The 26,340-nt window shown below is 43.1% G+C and overlaps 1 protein-coding gene across 1 annotated transcript in view; it reads left to right on the top strand.

Moving 5' to 3' along the window:
- Positions 1–26,340, top strand: part of CTNND2 (catenin delta 2) — an 841,098-nt gene that overhangs the window by 743,325 nt on the left and 71,433 nt on the right. The window contains exons 16-17 of the mRNA XM_053657171.1: positions 512–586; positions 1,822–1,972. Of these exons, the coding sequence (XP_053513146.1) occupies positions 512–586; positions 1,822–1,972 (226 nt within the window). The remainder of the gene's footprint in view (positions 1–511; positions 587–1,821; positions 1,973–26,340) is intronic.

Below are 26,340 nucleotides of genomic sequence, written 5' to 3' on the forward strand. Positions count from 1 at the left end.
TCCTTTCTCTCTAGCCTCCCTCCTTAGTTTTAGGGAAGAACCCAGTGATGAATGGGCTGCATAAGCTCAGCTTTACCACTTGGGAAACCTGAGTTCATGCAGGTTTCCCAGCTTTCCTGGGCCAAGGACCAGAGGTTTGCATGCAGTAGAGGAAGTAGATGAAAATCGTGTCTTACTATGTTGAATTGCAAATGAATTTCCAATGGACATGAAGGAGGTTTTGTACGGTTCACAGAGCACCTCCCTCCAAATTCCAAAAAACACCTTCCACACCTGGATGTTTTTCCATGTCTAAGGCTCCCTGGCCATTCATTTCTCTGCTTCGTGAGCGCGGGGCTGTGAAATAGTTTGCAGCAATCAGGAGATGCTTTAGTGATTGTTTCTACTTTCCACCCTCTCAGGCTCCCTGGAATGGGGGCAAAGGAAAAGTTTATAGTGTAAATTGATGGTGATAAGAAACTATGTGAATGGGATGAAGTTGTGTGTTTTTTTAATCTCATATTTCATGCAGGGCTGGGCTGAGGATGTGGCAGGCATGGCGTATGCCCTACGTTCACTGCCAGAGGGGGCTCCCTGCCTGCCACAGGTGAGAGCCAGCTCTGGGGTGTCTGCCCCATGGGGAAGGCGGGTGGAGGGGAGGGCAGGGGAGGGATGGGGACTTTGCTTACCTTTGGTGCTCCCCAGGGGTATTCAACCACAGAATCCAAAACTTCGTGTCATGAATGTAATTTTCTTAGATCGTAAATGCAATTGCAACAGGTTAAACTCTTACACGGGTTGATTTTTATAGTGCACTCTCTTCTCTGGAACACCGTACAAGAGTACAAAGTATATATGCAAATGTCTGCAGATCTGGGCCTATCGCATTCTGTGAAATGAACTGGAATGCTTTATCATTCTGATATTGCAAGTATTTCAATAGCAAGATTGGGTGTGTTTTGTTAAGGTCAACAACCACCAATCAAAAACAAATTGTATATCTTATTTTATAGACATGGAATTGTGGCCTTAGACACAATGCATTTTGATTTAAAAATGTATTAAATTCTATCACTTTTACTCTTTTTTTAGATTTTATTTATTCATTTTTAGAGAGAGGGAAAGAGAAGAAGAGAAATATCAATGTGTGGTTGCCTCGGTTGCTTCTCCCGCGCCCCATGCTGGGGACCTGGTCCGCAACCCAGGCATGTGCCCTGACTGGGAATCAAACTGGGACCCTTTGGTTCGCAGCCTGCACTCAATCCACTGAGCTACGCCAGCCAGGGCTTATCACTTTTATTCTTGACTGTCAATGTCATATTTACCTCTACTCACCCCTAACTTTATCTGACTTATTTATTCTTTATTGTTAGCAGACAACTGGTGTGTTTGGCAACATCTCTATGCCCCACCTCCACATTAAATCTCTTTTTTTCAAAAACAATCAATCTTTTACCATTTTCTGCTTTTTTCAGGGTTCATTTTTTATTCTTCTTAATGTCAGTGGCCAGCCCCTTGTGTCTCAAACCTTTACATCTAAAAGCATCAAGTACATCATCACGCAATGGCTACAAATGGCTTTCCAATTCAAATTAAAAAACTGCTGGTACCAGAGAAGTAAAGTGCAGTTAACTGACACCCTGAAAGCTTTATCATATGTCGAAGGCAAAAATCAAGTTAAAACTACATGTCTAACCTGTTCAGCCTATTCTACTAACTAGGTCTTGGTAATTCAACCTTTTCGGCTCCTACAAACAGCAGTCTGAAAACCCGTACGTGCTATTTGCCTATAGGGTTTTCCTCCTCCACTGCTGATGTCTTCTCCTTCCATTTTTTTCCCAGTGGTCAGTATATATCCGAGCTGCTGTCCGGAAAGAGAAAGGCCTGCCCATCCTGGTGGAGCTGCTCCGAATAGATAACGACCGTGTTGTGTGTGCAGTGGCCACGGCACTCCGGAACATGGCCCTGGACGTCCGAAATAAGGAGCTTATTGGTACGTTCTCTCCAGTTCACAGCATCTCAGTTTTTATGTGAAAATATTTTCTGGCAGGGTCCATGTGCCTGAATCCACATGCAGAACACATATCCATGCAGAAATAGTGCATTTATTAGGGGCCATGTTTTCCCCGAGTTCTTCTAGTTTAAGTCCAAGAGCCCTGTTTACCTTTTAGAATTTGGAGGAAAATGCAGTGTTTGTTGACATTTCTAATCCTTGAAAATTAAAAACAACCATGATACTCAGCCCTGAATCCCATCTTCCCCATCTTTTAAATCCTTGTCAGGCTGTTTGTTTGCTTTCCACGTGGTGAACAGCAGTTGAAATGGGATCCACGCCACTTTGCTTCTCCTCTCCATTTTTAAATTTATTTTGGATGAAAGCATACTGGCTTTTTAATCCTATTGTTTAAAGAATGGTCTTTCTTTAATTTGGTATTCAAGAAATAGGGAAGGTCATTTATTGATAACATTAAAGTGCTCCTGTATTCAGCAAATATGTATCCATGTATCCAGCAAATATGTATCCAGCAAACAAGCTACCTTGTTCCAGGCTTGTTCTAGGCCCAGCCATTATCACATCAATGAGCAAAGCAGACAGGAAGCTTTGACCCTGTGGAGTTTCCGTTTGGGGGAGGGGAGATGTACCATCAACAAAATGCACCCATGAAGCCCATTGTGTAGTAGGAACATTCCAAGGGGAGAAATGGACCTGGGTAAAGGAGACAGTAATTAGTGACATTGTCAATTTTTTAATTCAGGTGAAATTCACCTACGTAAAATTAACCAGTTAAAGTGTACCTTTATGGTGGCATTACAACCACCACCAATATCAAATTGCAACATATTTTCGTCACTCTGAGGAAAGCCCTGCACCCACTGAGCAGTCACCCCCTGTTTTCCTCTCCTCCCAGCTGCTGGCGCTGACCCATGTGTGGTCTGTTTCTACAGATTTTCCTATTGGGGATGTTTTATGTAAATGGAATCCTATAATATGTGAGCTTTTGTGTCTGGCTTCTCTCACTCAGCATAAGGAGTTATGATTTTAAAATGGGAGGCCAAGGTCAAGATAGGAGTTGTTGGGAAGGTAACATTTGAGCCAGGACTTGAAAGGGTGGATATTTGGGGGAAACATATCTAAGCTGAAGGAGCTTCCACTGCAGAAGGCCCACTGGGAGCCTGAAGCAAGCCAGTGGGTCCAAGGCCTTTAAGAGACCTCGAGTGCCTGGGACAGAATGAGGTGCCCAGGCCAGAGAGGCCTCCTGAGTCCTCTCTCTGTAGGTGGGAAGATGCCCAGTCCAAGGCTGATTGATGCCTGGAGCACTAATGAACCACAAGGACCTATCTGGGAAGAGGCACAAGTCTCCCATAGACCATGGTCCTAATGCAGATATCAGGGGTTGAAGAGATCATTCCGGAAGGGTCATTGGTCAGTCAGTGCAGCTGGAAGCCTGGCAAGCCTGACTGCGAGTATCAATGATGGACCCATGTATCAGTGAAAGATAAACAGCAGGGAGCTGGACCACCCACCGTGCTGAAGGTTCAGGGTGTATAGCTTTTGGGGATCTAGCGGAAAGCAGGTGAGTGAGCGGAAGGTCAAGATTTCATTTCTGGAGCAGTTGGAATACCAGGTGTTGATCCAAATTTCATACCCAAATTTTACATTGATACATGGGTCCATCATTGATACTCAAATTCCTGCACATGGTGTACTTTGTGGTCTGGGAACCAGCCATTTTTCTTCTTCCTGCTGTTCCTTCCTGACAGTACCCATCATATCTTCCAACAAAAAACAGAGTTTTTGCCAATCTCCAGCCATGTATTTATTCACAAGTAAACCTGACTTCACATCTGTGTCAAATACATTCAATTATTGTTCATACTTGTATCGTATCATAAGGCATGAAATAAATGCAATTTGATGTTTAGATTTAGTTTGACTTTAAATATTGTTTGTAGATTTTGTCAGGTATGGAAACTAGGCCATTAGCTCAAAAGGTCAAGATACTCTCTCGCATCTGCTCTCTTTCTTTTCCTTATAGTTGTTTCAGAGAGGACAGGGCTGGTGCTTCCGATAAAATCTCATAGCTCCTCTCAGAAATGGAGGAAAAATCAATAGCTAATCAGCCTACTGACTGGATACTCACTACTCAGTATTGTGAGTTCATATGTTTTATTTCTTCTGGTGGATTAAAATATAATAAAATTGGGAACTATTGACTGGTTTTCTAGCTCCCAGGTGCGCCTTCTGTCTCAGAAGCCAGTTATCTAGTGCTCTGTCTGAGGCAGGGACATTGGGAGTTCCATATTGCTTACGTTAAATTAAACCTCTACTAACAAATGTCACCAGGCAGGACAGGGAGCCAATCCCTTAAAAACAGAAGTGAAAATATCTAACTCCTGGGCTTTATAGAATCAATAACCTTTTTCCTGAATGAGAAAAGCAGAATGTAACAACAAAACAAAAAACTAAAATGCGCCATTATATTCTATCTAGGAAAAAGGAAATGTGGCCTTTGCCAATTCTTTTACTGTAAATATTGTATCAAAGTAGTGCTCTTTAAGGAAATGCTGCACAGAACTTTACATATTGAAAAGAAAGTCGCAATGATTTTGAACCAAGAACAAAAACAATAAACTTCTACATCTTCTCTCTTCTGCCAAGTCTCTCGGAAAGCTTTGGTGATGCCATATAATTTCATGGTGTTAGAGGTCATCTTTATCCTGACAGCTCCCAGATGCATGTCTCTGGCACGAATCCCACATTTCTGTGTCCACCGCTCTGTCTAGTAGCTCTACTGAAGACCCAACAGGCATCTCAGGTGTCACATCTCCAGACCTGAGTTCCTCATCTTCTCCCCAAACCCAGTCCTTCCACAGTCTTCCCCACAACAGTGAGTGGTAGCGTGTCCTTGCAGTGATCTGAGGCAGATGCCTAACAGGCCCATTTGATTCCTCACCCTTCATTCATATCCAGTCCATCAACAAATCCAGTCTTCCTTCTATATTTTCTCAGAATGTGACACTTTTCACATTCCTTGTTTTTCCTCAAACTCCCATCATCTCTCACCTGGGCGATTACCATGGCCATCAACCTGGTCTCCCTGCTTCTACCCTCCCCCCCCACAGTGTACTCTTAATGCAGAAACCAGTGTGGTCCTGTTAAAACCTTAGAGCTTGTCATTTCTCCACTCAAAACCCCCATAGCTCCTCATCTCTCTGTGGAAGATGAAGGCTGTTAGGCACACACAACTCTGTACAATACAGCTCTCTGTGCCTCCTCTAACCTAACCCTCTGGCCTCTTGCTGTCACTAACCTTACTGAAGCCACCGAGTCACAAAGGATCCCTGATCCCATAAGCATAATCTTGCCTTAGAGCCTTTGAACTTGCTGTCTAGAGTCCTCTTCCTCCAGGTGTCTATGTGCCTCAGTTCTCACCCTGCTCAAGTGCCAATTTCCCAGCACAACCTTTTCTCACATCCACTTAAAAATTTCTGCCCCCCTTGCCCTGGCTGGTGTAGCTCAGCGGATTGAGTGAGGGCTTCGAACCAAAGGGTTGCCAGTTCCATTCCCAGTCAGGACACAGGCCTGGGCTGTGGGCCAGGTCCCCAGTAGGGGGTGTGTGAGAGGCAACCACACATTGATGTTTCTCTCCCTCTTTCTCCTTCCCTTTTCCTCTCTCTAAAAATAAATAAATAAAATATATTTTTTAAATTTTACCCCCAATTTCTTTCCTGCTTTATTTTTCTCTGTAGCACTGAGTACCATCTAATGTACAACATATTATTCACTTTATCTTGTTACCTGTCCATCCCCCCTGCCCACTGGGATGTGAGCCCATTAAGGGCAGGAAATTCTGTCTTGTTTGTTCACCAGTGTAGCCCGTGTACTTAGAACAGCACTCAACCCACCGCAGGAACTTCATGAATATTTGCCAGATGACTAAACTTGTCTCCTGCCTGACCATCATTTTAAAATGAATTTCAGATCAGCAAAACATTAGGTAAGCAGATGTAAAACGTCCACTAAAGAAAAGGATTTTATACTAATGAAGAAAATCATCACAAAACCAGTTCATTTGCCTGCTGAAGTCTACCACGTGTGTGCAGATGCTTGGGATTTCAGAAAGAATCCAGTCAGTTCTTCCTATTATTGATTCTGGGGTGTCACTCTAAGTTACATCTCTTCTTACATCATTCTTCCAGTTTGGGGCTGGGGGAGGGGCAGCTGCCACACTCCGGTTAGGGGATGGTTTATCTTCCTTGGGCTCCATTGTCAGAAAACTCCAGAGAGGCTATGAAACAACAATCACCCCCCCCCCCACCGTCAGCTCTAATGAGGGTCATCTAGTAGCACCGAAGGGAGCGCCACATTCTCTGCCTCTTCTGCATCTTCCCATTCAGGTTGCGTTCCTGATTCTGTGTATGTCCCTGCCATCGGGCTGGTGACACGTGTGCTGCAGACAGGTCCATGTGATCTTCTGACTGGGTGCGGTAGTCCAGCATCATCCACATCCATACCTTTATTTGCAACCTTCTGAAAATGTTAATTATCCTTCTGAGTGAAGTGTCACTTTATCATTCAGAAAGGTTTCTTTAGTTGTTTGTTTGTTTTCTTTAATTAATGATACTACTTAGCTTCAGTGACAAGAGAAGACAATATATCACTTAACCAGTTTAGCAAAATTCATCCGTTTCAAGAAGTGGATAGTTCCTGATGCAGATGGCGGATACTGATTGTAGCCAAACATCCACCCTCTCTGCCAACAAAACAAAACAAACAAAACTCCAATATATATGTTTTTTAATTTAAAGCACATGGAAACTCTAGAGAGGGGAGGTATCTATCACTTGAGAAACATTGATCTTTAGACCCATGGCTACCTACCCATGGAAAATGATCCTCAAGAAAGTAATTTCATCGTATGTGCTGTTTTGTTTTACTACGTTTGCAGACAGCATAGAAAATCAAACGGCTGGACCTCCCTGGCAGCAGAGAGAGAGCAAGAGAGAGAGAGAGAGAGAAAAGAAAATCAAAAGGCCGTATCATGTACCAAAATAGTTTCATTGACACCACATATAAGTTCCCCAATGTATAAGATTATCTCTCCCATGAATGCCTTGGCGTCACATTAGGGGTGCTGTCTGTGCACACCCCAAGCTGCCCCCTACCTCTAAGTGCACTTTTCCCTGAATTCTCCAGCAACACCAGTGTCTGTGGCACCATTCCCACTCACACACCCGCCCCCAGCTGTCTCCTCCCTGGCGCCTCTCTCACAGCCCTTTACTCACCAAGCCCTGCCATCATCCAGTAACCAGCTCAGTCTGGCCTCCCTGCTGGAGGCTCCTCTTTGAACTAGAGTGGAGTGGGTATCACCCACTTGGTGAGAAATGTTTTCAGTCATCTTAGATTTCCACTGTGTAGTTTTATTCTTGGATGTGCATGCATCACAATGTTACGCAATGACGTAATAAGCAGGGATCTGGTACCCTATTTCCTTTTATTTCCTGCCTAGCACTTTGCTATACCTATAACAGTAACGAATTAATACATACGTGCTGTATTAATTCACTGGTAGGTGGATAGCAAGGGTCATTTATTCTGAAGAATGGATCTAGAGGAGGTTTGGAGAATCCCAAATAAAGAGGGGAAGATGTGGAAGGGTGTCTGTTTCAGCCTCTTCCCACGGCATCCAGAGAGTAGAGGAAAGAGAGACAGCTTTGATGTTCCCTGAAATCCAGGACTCTCCTCGCGCTCACTCTCTCCACTGTCACACTGCAAGAGATCTGAGACCCGGTAGGAAATAGTAACACTGCTGTTTCTGTGTGCCCCCACCTCCGCCAAAGGCTGGCAGAGCTGCTGCACCCTGCAGGTAGGACTGGCAGAGCTGACCGAGCACCCTCCCTTTGCTTCCCCGCCTGGTGGCTGCCTGCCGCACTTTTGGCAGATGGGCCAGGGCTGGAAGCATCCTCCCCACCCACACCTTTCCCAGGCCCACCTCCTGGCTCATGGACCTGGTCCTTCCCCATTTCGCCTGGGTCCTTCTCATCCTCTTTGCTTTGCATGACCCTTTCCCTGTCTCTGTTCTCATGTGGGTGGTTGAGCCACCACATTTGGAAGGTCTGTAAGAATCCTTCTTTGATGCCCCCACACATTCATATTATATGGTCCATTCTTCACATTTGCGTGGCCTTTTCACATGGACAGCTAGCTGAGCCTCTGTCCAATCAACACCTCCTCTCTCCATTCCAGCCTCAAAGGGAGCACCAGACAGAACCCAGCTCTCTCTGGGGTCAGGGAGGGGCCATTTTCCCACCAGAGCCTGCTGGCTCCTAAGCACAGATGCCCCCCAGGAGAAAGAGAAGAGAAAAGAGCCCCAAATCTCCAGGTGTACCTAGCAGTACCCCCCTCCTACTTCCCCCACCAGTGAATCGTGAACAAAATAAGGGCGGCTTCTTCCTTGGGAACCAGTTATTATTTAAGCAATAAATCCAGTGCTGTTCCCCCCCTCGCATGGCGTTCAGATCATCCCTTCCATTCATTCTGAGCAGCCTGGTGGCTGGAGTGGGTGGAGGGCATTCCCAGCTTCTTGATTAAATCTGCTTTAACTATTCAGATGAGACCATGCATCTGGCCATTCTATACAGAAGGATTGCTGGTTGTAATATTTAAAGGGCAATGTTCTTTAATAAATAACTTAAAATGTTCTTAAATAAATAGAAATGACTAGTCTTTAAGAGAAAATAAAGAAGAATATACTGTCATCAGTAGAATGACAGTCCCCTCTCTTCCCCGTCCCCTCCACCCTGCTGGATCTTGACTCAGTGAGAAGTGCATTTTCCCTTTACTGTATCCACACTGTCCTGAATGTTACATTGCTTTATAAGCATTCCCTCTCTTTTTAAAAAAATATTTATTAAATTTTCCAGTTACAGTTGACATACAATATTGTGTTAGTTTCAGGTGTACACCCCAGGGATTAGACTTTTATATACCTTGTGAAACAATCACCTTGATAAACCCAGTAGCCACCTGGCACCATCCACCATTATTACAATATTATTTGCTATATTCCATGTGCTACACTTTATGTCTCCATGACTACTCTGCAACTCCCCATTTGTACTTTGTAATCCCTTCCCCTCTTTCACCCAGCCCCCTCCCATCTGCCAACTGTCAAAATGTTCTCTGCACCAATGAATCTCTTTCCGTTCTGCTTGTTCATTTATTTTGTTTTTTAGAGTCCACATATACGTGAAATCATATGGCCTTGGCCCTTCTCTGTCTGACTTAGGTCACTCAGCACAATAGGCTCTATGTCCATGCATTGCCGCTGTAGATGCGAAGACCACATTCTGTTTGTGACTGAATCATCTTCCACAGATGTGTGCCCCGGTCCTTCTCTTGCATTTAGTGATCCTACAGCTGATCTGTGAGGGGCATGCCCCTGGAGTTCTAGACCGGGGTATATTGATCCTCATCCGCACTTTGGGATAATACACTTTTACCCAATTCTTCAGTCATAAGAGCGTGTTCTCTGGGGAATAAGCAAAGACCTAAAGCTGGGTCTCCCTCTTCACGAAGCAGCATTCCAAGTGCTGCTCAAGAGATCATTTCTCAAAGTTTGTCTGAATTCTTCACCTCTGATTGAAACATATCCCCGTCATCATCCTCGGGGCCCTCAGACCACAGCTTTGCCCCACAGTGCGTCCTGGCAAAACCAGGAAAGAGCTCTAACAACAGATGGTGTGCCCCTCAGTTAAAATGCACACACACGTGTGTGTGTGTTGTTGCTGTCTCATCTCGTGCCACTGGCTTTGTGTAGCAGAACCCCCTGGCATGTGGGCAGCCCATTCTGGAGGGCCAACCTCTCACAGACCACTCATCACACAGCAGGTGAGCACCTTCTCCGCCTGTTTTCTTGACCCTGGCAAGCAGTCCCGCCTGCACCCAGGGACAGACTGAGGTTCTGGAACCCTGCTCTGTGCTACCCAGGGAGGCCATGTGTTATTTTTATTCTGGCGAATTTGAAAGCTTCACTTTATTAATTCAGTTTGAGGACATTTTGGTGACATGCCGTCTCTGCTCTTCAAAACATGTTCCTTTAGACCCTAGCAGATGTTGTTTTAATTAAAACACGTGCCGTTTCAATTAGTATTTTAAAAAGAAGCCTGGTCTCCCAGACAAGGTGATGTATCAGAGCACTCTCTGCTGGCTCACTTTAACGACTGGGTTTCACAAGCCAAATCCTGGGTGGTGGCAAAGCTGTGTGCTTTGGCCCAAATTTGGTATCTCCAGATTAAGTGCCTGTGTTCAAACTCTTATCTCCCAAACCCAGGAACCTAATCTCATGAATGCTGCCTCCTTTTCCCACAGAGCCACGGGTTCTGCGTTAATTAATTCAGACACCTGTTGGGGACTTTTGGCAGCTGGGTCTGGCAGATAAAAATTCTTTGGAAAGGGGACTTGTAAATAAATTGAACAGCCAATAATTATTTCATTAAAGGAGACAATGATTCACCCTCTGGAAGTACTCTACGTGAGGAGAAGGCAACACTGAGAGATTTCCCATTTCTTCAGCTTTGGGACCGCTGCTTAAAGACCTCAGAAAGAAGAGAGAAGGAGAAAAAATATCCCACGTCCATTTGACTACTTAGGTATTCATTTTGTGCCTGGCCAAACAGTTTCAGAAGAAAAGTTTTAGAGAGGAAACTGCATGAGCAATGAAGTGGCTCTTCTCAAATGCCCCAAATCTTGAGAATCTAAAAATAGAAAAGAGGTCTTTAGCAGGCTAACATCTTTTAAATTGTATTCCTTCGATGTGTTGACTGTCCTTACCTCCCTTTGCCAAACAAACAAAAGCGTTAATCATGTGCAAATTGTTCTTTTTACTCTCATACTAAAAATATGGGTTTAGAAAATAATTTTAAAGTTTACAGGTAAATACTCTTTTTAGCCACCTAGGCTTACATGTGGTTATATCTATGATGCTGGATCTTGAGAAATTACAGAGCAGGCAAGGATGGCCATAATCGGGGATTCTGCTAAAAAAGGGGGAGGGAGACTGATGCTATAAATTGAACAGGCCAGTGGTTCTGCCCCGGAGGACACCTGAGACAGAAGAGGAGAGGACTGCTGTCCCAGAAAGGACACGGCAAACCCCAGGCAAGAGGCCATGGAAGCCCGTAGGTGCAGCCCCCTCTCATCCGGGCAGCCCAAGGCCGGGACCCAGGGGCCTGGTCTGTGAAATGGCATAAGCAGCAAGAGCAGACTTTGCTCCTGCTGAAGAAGAAGCCTGTCTGTTCATCTGGCCAGACTGGAGTCAAAGAAATACTGGGTAGGAGGAGAGAGAGGCACAGAAGCAGGCAGTTCTTGACGGCTCCTTGTCAAAATGCCCTAAAAGTTCTCTCAAGAAACTTAGTTGAAGCTCAGAGATTTCTTCTCCTATAACCAAGGCAGTTCATGAAAATTTCCTATCAGGAAAGCCTGTTTTTCAAATTTAAAATGAAATTTTCCTATTTGATGTTGTATATTGTGATGTCTTTGAACAACGTCCAGTGACACAAATGGCTTGGGAGTGGAATAATAAAGGACAAGTGGTTTGTTTCCTGAAGCACATGATGCCTTTTGCATCCCCAATTTTGTCAGCCTCATGATTTAATACAGGCAACTGAAGCTGAGACAGGACAAACCAGGCTGGTGCAGGCATGTAGTGATATACAGTGTGTTGCTTTTAAGTTGGAGTCACTAATATTCCAACAGTGACATTAGAGGGTGTTCAGCATGAAAGATCAGAAGATAAAAAATGCCATGGCCTTCACCTTGAGACTTGAACAAACTACCTTACTCATTGGCAAAGGAAGTTATAGCCATAAAATGGAAAATGGTAGTGTTAAACTTTTACATTGAATATTAACTCCATAGACTAATACCACTTAGTGAGAATGGTATTATTTGAAAGTCCATTATAAACGTAACCTTGTTACTCTTAAAATGTTAGAGTATAGGTGTGCGTGAGAGATGACCCACAGGCTTCTCTCACAGGCAAACAGCTATGGAGGGCTACCGTGTGCCAGGACCGCGAGGGACACTGTAGTGGACATGCCTCAACTCGCTCCTTCTCACACATGTGCACCATGAATGGGTCATACGTGTGCTGAAATTTTAATACCTCAGGCCTCAGGAAGGTCTGCGGAGTGCCTGAATCTGCCCAAGCCCCAGGGTCTATGGCCTCCACCAGGACACAGCCCTTACCCCAGGATACATCCCCGGCATTACCACTTTCCATATGTGCCATGCTGAGAACACAGTCCGAAAGCTCTGCCCTAGACAGGCCTCCCACCTGCACACCCTGATACAGTGTGTATCTTATTCACTCTGTCACCGTCTGGAACTCAGAAGGTGTACTGACTTTCAAGTCATCATCTTCTCTACTCCTCACATGCTCCAACAAGCGTTTTTTATATACCCTCATTTGTCGAATGATAGAAATGGATAGACACTTCTTTATCCTTATATGATAAACCCATCATGATGTCATATTGATAATTCTTGATGGAAGTTCTTTAATTCTCTTTTCTCTTCATGTGCATTTCACCTTTCAGTTTCAGCCTGTAGTATGGCAGGTGCAGGGCGTACCTAGAGCTTCCTGCCTGGGTCACCCCTCTCACCCTTCCTGTGCTCCCACCCCTCACTGTTATCACCTTGACCTTGCACAGGATTCCAAGTAAGGAGTATTCAGTATTTCCATGATGTGAATGAAACTGAATGAACTCTGCTGCCTGGTTTGTTTTCAATAAGACAGTTCTGTTAAGGCCCCGAGAGTCTGCACACATCCTAGAACAGGCACATCTCTCTTCTAATCTTGCTCGAACCTCCCAGCAGCATTTGACATTTTCATACTTGTAGATCTTAGTTTCTAAGATGAAACTTCCCTGGTTTTCTTTCCTTTTTGTCCTTTTGGCTTTTTCTCCTCCACTCTGTCTCAAAGCTCTCTCCCGACTCAACCTCCTGGAAAACTCATCATATGATGTCTTTTTCTGATACTGCATTTTCCAGTTCTAGAGTTCCCATCAGTTCTTCCTTATAGTTTTCATTTCTCTGCTTTTTTCTTTTTTTCATGCATGTCATCTATTTATTCAGTGGATAGTTTAACTTATGTATCAGAGGTAAAATCCCTATGTGGCTATTCTAACATCTGGGTTATTTGTGGATTTGCCTATACTATCTTTTCTCTTAATTTTTAGTCACATTGCCCTGCTTATTTGCACATCTTGCAATTAGTTGTTTATGCCAGACACTGAATATTAAAATATTAGAATTGACTGAAGTAAGTAATACATGTCTCCAAAGGAACAGCACCCCATTTCTTCTACCAGATTGCTAAAGTAGAGCACTGAGTCCATCTAATATTGTTTCAGCTGTAACTTGGCTTTAGTTTAATTCATCTCAGTTGCAGCTTTAGTTAAATTTAGGTGTTTCTAGAACATGATCAGCATTAACCTACAGTTGAGCTTGGAAGCTGAGTACCTGCAGATTCCGGAGATTTCTCTATGCATCATAGCGCAGACATCAATTTTCTGAATCCTAGGAGCTCCCTCCCTCCCCCTCCCCCTCCCCCTCCCCCTCCCCCTCTCCCTCTCCCTCTCCCTACTGGGAGGCTCGTCTGTTAGCTGTTTGGGCCACTGCATGACCCACATTGTTCAGATCATTCTACCCTAACTTTCTCTGTCCATCCTCAGTACTTACTATTACTAAGTTCACAGTCTTCCTCCCAACCGGGTATTCTTCCTACTGCCCCTGCTCTTAACACTACTTTTCAACTTGGTCACTTCAGTTATTCTGATGCCCCAATTATACTTTCACCTCCTTTCCTATCCATGCCTTACCCACCTTCCTTATCTATGTACCCCAAATGTAGCATGTAAGGGATGCTGCGTACAAGAGCCATATTACTCAGATCGAGTGACGTCATCTCCTTGGCCAGGCTGATGGCTCTCTAGGAACAATAATATCTTCCTCTCTTTTCATGTTTCTTTCAAAAGCCCTGACAGTGCCTCACATTGTGTGAATGTGGTGAGAGCCGCAGCAGGTGTTGTGCTGTTACTGTTCTGCTACAATGTGAGCTCCAAGGGGATAGGAAAAGGATCTTCTTTGTTTGCTGCTGGAACTCCCATGACAGGGCTATTTTGGCATCTAGTAGACACTTCTGAGTTTTATTTGAATGCATAGTAGGTTGGAGTCATAATAGTGTGGTTTCATAAACCAAATATCCAATCTCGTACATAGGTTTCCCTACTTATTCAACATTGGACATAACCTGAACCATAGCATCTTTGGCAGCTGAGATGTACCTGCATCCTCCTCCCTCACGTGGAACACAGCACCACCACTATGCCCCTAAAACCAAAACTACACGCCCTATTTTTATGATGCAACCCAAAGCAGATGTGAAGCACTTTTTAAGAACACGATTCTTGATCTCGGTTGTACCTTAGAATTACATGAGCCCATCTCCAGAGACATTCAGGTGTTAAGCCTTTATTTTTGAGGCTCCCTGAGGGATGGTAATATATGGTTGATAACTCCTATTTTATAATTCCAGCAGACTCATCATAAAAAAAAAAACAACTTGCTAATCCCCTGGGAAACTTCTTCCAATTTTGAAATATTTTATCATGACTACAGTTTAAAGCTCAGTATTTTTCTCTGAGGTATTCCATTTCTTTGATTGGAAAAGATGTAAAAAACTTCTCCCAAAATTATTTTGATCCACACTTCTTCCTTTTGTTATTGTACATAAATGTAATAGGCAATTCCTTTGAAATAGTAGACTTCAGATGACATTGCCACTAATGGTATTGATATCTGGAGTCAAAACAAAGCTTATTGCTGAAAATATGTATACGGTAGGAATATCAAGTGGCTATGAGTTCCTTGTTTTAGCATAATCTTTCGTAACACACTAAAATGGACATATCATGAGCCCATTTGGTTTGGCAAAGTGTCTAACTTTCCTTTCCACTGTATAAAGCCCCTTATGTTTTTTAATTTAATTTATTGGAGTGACATTGGTTCACTAAACCATACAGGTTTCGAGTGTACAACTCAATAAAACATCATCTGCACACTGCATTGTGCACCCATCATGTTTAAAGACTAATTTATTCAAGAGGGTATGTGTAAGGCACTTGTTGAAAACATCAAATTTAAGTGTAAGACTGACTGTCAAGTTCAGAACTGAGATGGCTATAGGAAATGTCTCAATTCTTCTGAGGAGGACAGGGCTTCCCCTTGGTGCTGTCCTTCCTACCAAAGGCAGCTGACTTCCTCACCACTCTGGAAGCCCGCATGTGTCCGGCACAGTTAGACAGGAGGCTGCAGGTACAGCTCCCCTCCTGAGTCCTACCTTCCCTTAGCCTCAGTCTTCAGTAATCTTTGGAACCTGTGTCTTTACCTTGGGTTAGGAAAGGAAACAAACTCCCTTGGGGTACCAGTAAGCATGCAATAGAGAACAAAAGTAAACAAAATGTACAAGTTCATGCTTCGATATATAATCCTGCCTTTCAACCATCCTTCAAAAACACTAGGGTATTAGCTTTACCTTTCTGAGACCCACTTTTCTTGAACTAAAACCACTTATCACTTCTCAAATAGACTGGTTTTTTTGCTGCTACCTCATATCTTATACCAGAATGATTTTTAAAATGTGTTCTTTCACATGCAGAGGGATGCTAGGCAGTGTGTGCTTTTTAGTTGCTTTCAAATCTGTGTGACAGGATTTCTTAGATGCCCGCTCCACCTCACCCCCTTCCTCACCGACTGACCAACAGAGTATGTTGTGTGCAGATGTCTCTGGAGTTTGGTGTGGAGGCTGCATCACCCACTGGGCGAAGCTAATGGGACCCCTTGAGGATCAAACCTTTGACCTTGCTCCTTTGGCAGGATGCTTATCTACTCTGAAAATGAATGGCAGATAATGGGAGACCCAAGAATTAATTCTGTTGGCTACATTGAACATTCCTTAGTTTACCGGATATGGCACATCCTGGTGTGTCATCCTGTTCTATGACTCCTCACCTACCCAAAAGAGCAGCATTGGAATTACATTTCATTCTCACCCATTCTCACTATTGGTTCAGGCTGAGGAGAAGAAGTAGTGGATAAAGAGAGGTAGGCTAGTGGAAAAGGTATAGTAAATATTGACAAGGAAATCTGTCAAATGGAGAAACAGGAGTATTGTTTTTGAGCATCTTTATATGGAAAAATAGAGGAATTATTCAGCTACCTAGTGCGCATCAGGCAAAGAACTTGAACTAGCTAAAAACATTTGAATCAGGGGTCCTCCCCTGGATTAATATTTTAAGTGGTAAGCATGTGGCGGTGCTACTCGATTGGTTGGTAACCATCTAGAAGCAGCAAACAATGAGTAGGGAGCATTTGGTAATTAAGTACAAGGTGCAACAAAGCCCACTTAAATGGATGAGTGACTTCATAAGTGTAAACGTGATTGCATTTGGGGCACTAGGTGCAAAAGGGAAGACTGACTGTGTCATGTTTTGTCTCCTTCCCACTTGGCTACAAAGAACACTTCCAGCATCCCTGCTTGTCAGTTTCCCAGCTGGCCCAAAGGCCACCCCTACCTGTGCCTGGTGGCTCTAGCTGTCGATGGAGTGGGGGATTTGGGGTTGTCAGAGGGGAGCAACACTCAGAGAGCTATGCTGGGGAGTGGAGGACAACCACAGATGAGAAGACAGTGACTGGACGCACAGTAAACCAACAGCAACTGCCTAGAATCCCAGTTGGTTTAACTAGACTCACAAGTCTGTCTAACAAGGAACAGTGGAACCGAAATGTATCCAGCCTTTACCAAAAATTGATTCAGTTGTTATTTTTCTCTAAGTACTCTGATGAACTTTTAGGAACAAAAGCCTCATTTCTGTTTTGCTTTGGTAAGATAGACAGCGATGGTTCTAGCTCATGGAATTGACACAGGCAGGGACACACAGGGCTGGGTTTGGGGCAGTAGTCAGCCACAGGCTAGCTGTAGTCTAGTCCTTGGGGAGAGGGGACAACCAGTTCCATGAACCCCCTACAGAATGGCAGAATGGCCCAGGTAGAAGGATGCGGGAAGGAGGGGAGGTATGTGGAATGGACTTTTCTGTCAGGGGGACACATCTTCTGGTGACTTCCATACTTCTCATCAAGCCTGACTCTTCTCATCTTTCTATTCTTCTTATGTTCTCACTTCCCATCCATGGGTGGTATGAGCCAACCTCTGTTTTGTTGGGAGATCTCCAGGTACAAGGCCTTGGCAGACTGCATTTGTTATATAGTCTACACAGTCAGCTAGTGACTAGAATCTAGTCTCTGCTCAGTTTTCTTTTACAGGTACATGTGATTCCTTATTTCAAACACAGAAAACAGATGACTCAGATACGTGCAGAAAAACGAGCCAGTTTCTTTACTTGGAAAAACAAGAAGATGCAGTGAGCCCGAATCTACCCTGCCCTCCTCTCAGGCTGTTCTATAAACACTGGGCAAGGCCCCCGTTTCCCTTTTCCCTGCAGTTCCCTGAAGTTCCAAAGTCACTTTATTCTGTTTTCTGCTGCCGCTGGCATTCCTGGGCCTGGTCTTCGTGCCCTGCCTGGTAACCCCAGATAGAAGGGTTGACCTCACACTGCCAGAGGAGGCCTCTGCTGATTTATTGGTCGAATCAGATTGTGAATCATTACAGAATTAGTAAGAACAAGGCTCTGCTATTTAATTTTGCTTGCAAACTCTCTAAAAAACTTTTGGACAACTATTTACCCCCACTGTCACACTTTGGACTTCAAATTGTTGCAAAGGACATAGTTTCCTGCATGATAATTTTATTTTTACTTTTGTTTTTGTATTGTTCAAGTACAGTTGTCTCCATTTCCCCCCACAATTCCCCCGACCCCAGCCATCCCCACCTCCCACTTTCAGTTCTTCTTTTTAATAATAATGAGCAGAGTTTTCATTAAGGTTAAGAATTGTATATCCTTTCTTTTCTTGTTAAACATATGACCATTCCACATTTCTCAAGAATTTTACTCTGATTGATGTATTTTATGCTTAAATATCTCTTATTAATCATCCTTTCTACAAACAAGATATATATTGGGTTGACCAAAAAGTCCATTTGGTTTTTCCTGTAAAATAAAAACCACATTTTTCATTTTCACCAACAACTTTATTGATCTGGATATTGTGAGTATGTTGGTAACTCCCACTATTGGCTTCTAGTGGACAAAGGCCACGGGTGCTGCGAACATCTTCCAATGCATGAGAGCCCCACAGCAAAGAATTATTTGGCCAAAATGTCAATAGTACCAAGAAACTTCATAAACCACTTTTGACACATTCAATCAGTCACAATATCTTCTCCATATACTGAACAAATCTTTTTTTTACATTTCAGTTGCATTTTTACCTTTCATGAATAATAAAGTATAATATGTTGAAAATGTTCCATATTTCTTCCATTTTCAAAATTAAAATGGCTGCACAAAAATTCACCAATTTTGATTTTTTTAAATGCATGCTGATAGAACAGCTGTCATTATACAATCTAACAAAATTGTTTTAAATGAAGTTAAAGGCAACTAAGCGCTACTACAGCCAACATGTGGAAAAAAATGTGATGGACTTTTTGGCCAACACAATACAAATAAAAACTTACTTGTAAAATATTTCTTATGGTATGAGGCTTTAAATTAAAATTGTCTATGGATTAAATTATTACTAAAATTATTAGTAGAATACAATTGATCAAAAGAACATGTATCATACATCTTGATTAAAACTTTAAATATAAAAATTGACATTGTATTGGAAATATATTCCTTAGATGAATGAGTTTTTGTATTCCAATCAATTTATATAGTCAAAATGAATATTAGTGCTTGAATGAATGCGATTATCATTTATTTTTCAATTTTTTGGTTCTATAGATTTAAATACTGAGTGGGTGATGTTTCTCACTCAGTGTGAGTGAAATAGATGCTGAAGGAACTAGATGTTTCCTTATAGCAATAGCACTCGATTTTTTGAGCTTTAAGCATTTTATTTCCAAATCTCTTTGGGATCCATTATCAGAAGTTATTTTTAATTATCTACCAAATGGCACCTTGATTAGGTTCTCCTTCAGTATTGGAGCAGGTAAAGAATAGGAAACCACCTTATTGGAAAGAAAGGTGAACTGCTGGTTGTTAGAGTTGTGTCCTTTCAGCCCAGACACGAATACTTCGCAGAGCCCTGGGGTTGGACTTGGAGAAGGACTCCACTCTGGAGCCGGGAGGAACTTGACCTGCTCTCGTAAGGTCAGGGCAGCAAGGCCCGGAAAGCACCTGTGAGCATGTTTCCAGGCAGATGAGTTTCACGTTGTCAGACTGTATGAGAAAATTGCAGATCTCAAAATGCATTCCCTTCACACCCCACACCCTGCATCCCCCTGACAAGTAGCCCCACGGCCCACGGGACCCAGCGTGGAGACCACTGCTCCAGGAGAGCCTCACCACGGAAGAACCGTGGCTGTGACCTTGCACTGTTCCCACGTGCCAGGGGTTGAGGTTAGAAGAATGAGTTTCCCTAATGGATTAGCTGCGTTTCCACAAGCTGTTTCCACACGTGGCATTTTCCAGCTGTGTTCCCAGGGGCAGCTTTCCACACAGAGAGCAGCAGGCAGCGGACTGCAGGGTGAGAAACAGCAGGATTTAAGGATTACATCTGAATCTCATTAAGGCTACAGTACGGATTTTATGCTAGATCATTTCTTATCTACATATAAAGTATCATTATTGGGACAATGAGTAGAGTATTTAGAACTTCCCGGGGACTAATTAAATATGAAGATGTCCAGCTTGCAGAGTGGAAGCTCCACAGTTCAGTTCTCTTACCATAAAAATCTAATGTGATTGTTTAATGCAGCTGCCAAGATATTGTAACAAGAAATAACTGGGTATTTTAAAGCTTTAGCATATTTTCTCTTTTCTTTCCATTTCCAAAGTGTGAAACTCATTCATTCATTTATTCACTAGACCAGTATTTACTGAGTGCTAGCCCAGTGCCTACTATGTGCCGATCTCAGGAGATTACCCAAGTTTTCACTTCCTGGAGGCATGGTCTATTGGTAGGAAGTTTCAGAAAGAAGCAAGCTGTATTTACTTTCTGCTTTGGATATGAATTAAATAGCTTCAGGGATTAGAAAGTGACAAGGGAAGAAGAGTAGTGAACACCGTGGTCAGGAAAGGCTTCTCTGAGACCATGACTCCGAGCAGATCCTGAGTGATAGCCCAGAGGCAGACATCCAGCCATCTGGAAACAGGGCTTCCTAGGCACCTGGAGCAGCAAGAGCAAAACCCCAGTGTAGGAGGGAGCTTGGAGAGCGGCAAAAAACAGGGATAAAGTCATTACTGCGGCCGGTGGAGGAGGCAGGAAAGGTTGGAGATCATGATGGTGAGTGAGAGATGCCTCTCAGTCTGGATAAGGAATCTGCAGGATTTCCGGCCAGGGAGAGCATGATGGGATTTACATGACCTAAAGTCCTCCCTGGCTGCTTCTTGAAGTCTAGACTGGAGGGAAGCAGGGACAGTAAGGACTTGATTTCAGGAGTCTGGAAAGGTGAGCACACTGTGCTTGACCAAAAGCCATTGCAGAAGAGTGGAGAAAGTATTTTGAAGCAGGATTTGCTGACGGATGGAGTACAAAGGACTGTGTACAGGAAGCTGACAGAGGAATGTGCTGGGGGAATCAGGAGTTTGGTTTTCAGCTGAGAGTCTGAATGTCTGTTAGGCACGAAAGGGGAGATTCCCAGTAGGAAGCTGGAAATACTGGTTTGAATCTCAAGATCAGTGTATTAATCATTGTATTTATCATACATGAAGTAAAAAAGATATTTAAAGTCATGGTCCAATTATGTTAATTCTGTAAATACAGAAACAGCTACAGGAAGTCTGATCAAACTAAAATGCCTAGCCACAGGTAGACAGGCATTTCTTGGCTCATTTAACCAGTGACAGGTTTCTTACATAATTTTCTTCTTAATTTTTTTCCCTTTCAATAAAGTAGACAGGAGACCATGTTGTTTGTTTGTGTGAGTACTACTGGAAAATGGAAGACCACATATGTTGAAATAATTTTAGAATTATTTGTAGGTCATCTTGTGAAGCACTTTTAAGTTTGTCCTATTTGTCTAGTATAGTAAACAGCAAGTTGTGTATCCACTACAGTGGGGGCATCCTGCCTATTGATCCATCCCAGGAAAACGAAAGGGGGTGAAGGTGAGGAAAGGGCCAGTCAGTTGAGACTGTGGAGCAGCCTGGATTTTCATCTACTGGTCTCAACTCTTCTGTCGATAGTATTTGTTTTACTTTTATTTCCTATGGTTCATTACTTGGCATGGTCACATTTTACTGCTGAAATTTTTGTCTGTCAAGCAATTTGTGTGTGTATGTGTGTGTGTATGTGTAGTCATCCCTTCTTATAGTATTTCTAAGAATAGATGAATCCCTGCAAACAGAACAACATACCTCATCATTCTGTCTTGTTCAGTTTTTCACATGGCAGAAGTTGGTTTAGGGGTCTGTGCATGAAGTCCCAGGCTATTTACCCATGGAATATATTAGAATGAAAATGAATGAAAATGCTTCTTTGCTAGTTCATTTATGAACACAGCAGGGGTAGCTACCTCCCCTTGACACCACTCGTACAAATGCTCTGGTAGTGAACTTATCTTCCATTTTTCAGCTGTGTGCAGGTCTTGGCAGGAGACTTTGTCAAACATTTAGAAGTGAGAATAGCCTGTGGTGAGGCAAATGCTTCAGGAGATATAAATCTGCTTGATAGAGGCCCATTAGAGACACCTTGTAGTCAAGCTTGCCTTATTTTGCAGGAAAAAATACTTCCTTCTCCTTTTTTCAATTCTAAGTAAGGCTCAACAAAATTACAATTCTATTTGTTTCTATTTATAGGTATGGATACAGGTATAAATATAGATATAGATATTGGAAGCAGAAAGTTTCTATGATACTTTTTCTTATAAATTGAATATTTTTTTTATTCATTTGAATTTTAGTTGCCTATGAATGAATGATTTTCTTCATCTTATATATGACTGGATCTGTGTATGCCACCACACTTTTTATAAGCCATGTGATTTTTGTCCCAAGACATTTTTCGAGATTTATGTGACTCCTGGGAAATGGAAAATCATGGTAGTTCTGCCTTCAAATTCCCAACAAATTTTTTATGGTTTTTTTTTTTGCTCACAACTGAGACCAGCTCTGTATATTGATGATCCACACAACCTGCCCCACTAAACATCAGTATACCCACTGTGAGCTCCTGTTTCCTCTCATTTCCTAACCGCTCTATCAATGAATCGACTTTCCAGTTTTGACCTCAATCCTGGGACAGCTGTCCTGTGCTTAGAATCATGAGTTAGAGGAAGGATATGGGAAAAGCATGTGAATTTCTATAGTGCAAATTAAAGGACAAGCGTAATTATAAAGAAAGACATATGCCAACAGCAATATACCACAAGGCAGAGATTCCGTACACAGTAATTAAGTGAGACATGCTCAGCATGGAATCAACTTCAAAAATATTTAGAACAATCCACGTCCTGATCTGACCCTAAACTTTCTGAGTCTGGGTCTTTGGAATGGGGCCTGAGCATCTTTCCAAAACTTTGCAGGTGATTCTGATATTCAGTCAAGGCTGGGCATCATATATATTGTGTTGTGCTAGTTCTTAGTAGGGCAGCCATTTCCTCTCATGAATACATACTGCCCTTTTCACTCTCATGGAGCTTTAAATTATTATTTGCAAAGGATATTAGCACCTTCAAGAGGCTCAAGTCAGGTGCCATTGAGATTGTGCAATGAACCCGTGGATTTAAAATACATAAGCAAATTGGAGAGGAAATTATGTCATTATTTTGAAATAAGTTATATGAACTAGACATATGAATAGACATATCAGGTTCTGTTATACTCTAAAAATAGAAATAAAACAATTTTCCCAATTCATTTAAATTTATTTATTCTACATCTCATTTGTCAGTATTTCTCCAGTAATAATTGGAGTTAATTCAGTCAGTGAACATTAACTGAGTGATTACCATACTCAAGGCATCATGCTAGGTGCTCTGGAATCTCAAAAAGAAGATTTACAAAAAGAATTGAGACATGAAGGACTTATTCTCAGAAGTGAGAGCTGTTATTTAAACATCTAATTTTGATTCAAACACATGTCTACCAAAGGCCCAGCAGTTCAGGGTCCCAGCAGGGAGCTCAGATCTCATCAATGAGTGTATCTAAGACCCCACACTACATATAGGCTGTGAAAATGGGAACTGACTTAGTCCAGTAGCCAGGCAACCAGGGCAAACCCAACTTTGTATTGTGGATTCTGGCCATGTGACTTGTGGCACTCCCCACTGTAGTTCTCACATGGCATCATCCACAACAATCTCAAGTTTAGGCCAATAGCTGTTCAACCAACTCTGCTCTTCCCTGCATGTGTTATCTCTCCCTAAAGCCAAAGACCACTTAGAACAATACCACCAAGCATAGCTCACCTCTCAACCCATTGCTGGCTACCTGGAGCCATTCATGTCCTGGCATACCTAGCTCCTAGCTTCATACTATCGAGAGGAAAATTTTCTCTACTAACTTAGGGTCCTGATGATGTAGTAATGGGAGTGGGAGAATTAATTGATAATAGACAAGTTAACAGGAAAAAAAACAAAGTTTAATCACATGCATACAGGGTGCTCAGTAATCTGAGTAATTCACTGAATAGCTAGGAGTAATGGTTCATATACCAGCTTAATAGGGGAGAAGAGCAGGAGAGGGTTTTTAGAGGACCCATATGGAGGGTAAGGCTGCTTCTATTCAGTTTATTTGTGTAATTTCTCATCCCAGTGCTGATGGTCAGTCTCCTACTTGGCTAGAAGTTCTCCAAGAGAGGATTTATGGCGTCTTCCTTCTCAGAAAGCTCTGCCTTTAGCCTGATAAGAGAAGCTCAGAAAAGGCTTCCTCCTAAGTCTGCTGGATCTCCAGCATCTGCAGTTCAAAGTCATCTTCATGGCGTGTGCTGTTGAATCCCATCAAGATCTCAGGAGTACTTGTTTTGCTTTACTTATGTCTATAGCTCCTATGTCCTTAATCTTATTTTCTCAGGCCCTTTTACTTTTTTTCATTTCTCAAGTCTGTGCTGTAAAAGAAATTATTTTATTCCTTGAGCCAATGGTGTAAAGGGAATGATTTAGGTCTGGCCAGACTTTAAGCAGCATGCACAAGACAGGTGGGCAGTCTGGGCCTGCACATCACTAGGCTCCAGCCCGGCAAACAGCTGCCACGGAGCCTGTACAACATTCTCAGAGAGCATGTCAATGCTCCCAGTGTGCTGTTTGACATCAGAGAGTGTATTAAAAGGGAGAAACCAGAAATAAACCGGCAGTATTAGAGGGTGGAAATGTAACTGCTCTTTGTATGCATATAAACAGAACTGTCTAGGACCACTTAGCATGGGGCAAACAGCTCCTCATGGGAATATTACTATAATACAGAAAATAAATGATACCCCAACAAAGGCCTGAGTCATCCAGAAAGTGTTCAATTATGTTGACTAAATAGCAAGCCTTTAAATTTTACAGAGAAAATGATCTGAAACTTCACTGACAATGGTGCCAGGCAAAAGGCAAGTGCTGTTTTTGAGGAAAAGCTGAAGGGGTACTGTGGGGGCGACTTTCCTTGCAAGTCCCCCCGTGTGCCACGGATGAGAGTAAATATGGCTGAAACATGATGTGATCTGCTTGGGGAGGAGAAGTGAGCAGTGGCCAGTTTCTCAGAGGGAAAAGGCCAGCGGCAGCCAGTTTCTCCGAGGAGAAAAAGGCCTCGAGCTCCCTCCTCCAGAGCCTTTTATTGGGTTCTAATACACAGGAATACAGGGCGGCAAGAATCAAACAGTAGATAACATTTCAAAAATATCTGAGGGCTTACTATGAGTCAGAGTCTGTCAGGAACTGAGTTTCAGGGTTTCCTGCTGGAACCCTTAACATATGAATGAAAGCAGTCTTAGCAGAGCAGATTTCACAGGTGTATCAGGAAGTCTTTGTCATGCCAGATTTTTCCCCAGGACATGCTCTAGCAAGACAAGGAGCTGCACCTCTCCCCAATAGGTTTCAGGCTTAAGGGGATTAGAGCCAGGAAGCGCTTCTCCCAGAGAACATGGGGACTCAGACTATATCTAAGCTGGTGGAGGGGGGCAGGGGAGGACGAGAGTCTGTTACCATTTGTTGCAGCTCCCCAAGTCCTTCCATGAAGGCCTCCCAAGTGGTCATGTCTGGCTTAGGTTGCCCCCCGCTGTGAGGGGTCTTACCCGTCATTGACTTCCAACCAAGCTTTGGGGGCAGGGAGAGAAAACTGAGGCAGCATTTGCTGCCAGAGACAGGCTTTGTCTCCTGTGGCTCGCATTCCAAAGGTCATCCCTCGCCCTTAGCCACAAGGGGTTGAGATACAATTCCTAGAACCAGGCAGAGCGGTCTGCAACAGGGTACGTCATGGATTAGGAGGCCAGGATTGGGGCTAGCCATGGGGCGGGGGGCTGAGAGGCAAGACGGGGGGGTGGGCTGACACTCTAAGTGGGGATTGGCAAGGAGCCACTGACAAGGCCACCAGAAGTGTGTTTTTAACCCCACCCTTCAGTATCTCCAATAATCCTTTTAGTGTCCGTCCCCATGTTCACCTTTATCTCAGATGGGTGTGTTGTGCATTTTCTAGCTTGGAGGCCTCGGGCAAGTTGTTTGACTTCCCTGTGCCTTTGTTTGTTCATGTGTGAAATATAAATACTAATAGTGTTGACCTCATAGAACTATCCTGAGAAATAAATGAATACACACAGAGTACTTAGAATAGCACTTGGGATAGCAGGCTCCAAGTTAATGTTCACTGCTGCCATTACTCTCATGCGATAGTAGCAGCACTGGTTCTAATCTAGTTCCAGTAGAAGTTTCTTACTTTCTGCTGCACCTTCAAAGGTCGTTCTTGGTTCAGTGGAGGCTGCCAGGCAGAGGTTCTTTGGTGCCTCCGTCCTGTGAGAAAGAGATTAAAAACTTCCGGTGCAGTATCTAAAGTTATCCCTAGTTTATTGTGATGAGGCCTTTTTCCCCAAAGCATACTTCTCATTTTATTGCAGGCACAAATCTTTTTTTTTAATGAGGATGCTTCATTTTTCCCCATAAGAAACACACTCCTATCCTTCTCTAGCTGGGCATCGTATCTGTAGTCTTCTAGGAAGTCCACTGGTAAGTCCTGGAACAATGAGCGAAAGTGTTG

This window comes from Artibeus jamaicensis, unplaced genomic scaffold (genome assembly GCF_021234435.1).
Source record: "Artibeus jamaicensis isolate MK-2021 breed Jamaican fruit bat unplaced genomic scaffold, CSHL_Jam_final scaffold_369, whole genome shotgun sequence".
In the NCBI taxonomy this organism is placed as follows: Eukaryota; Metazoa; Chordata; class Mammalia; order Chiroptera; family Phyllostomidae; genus Artibeus; species Artibeus jamaicensis.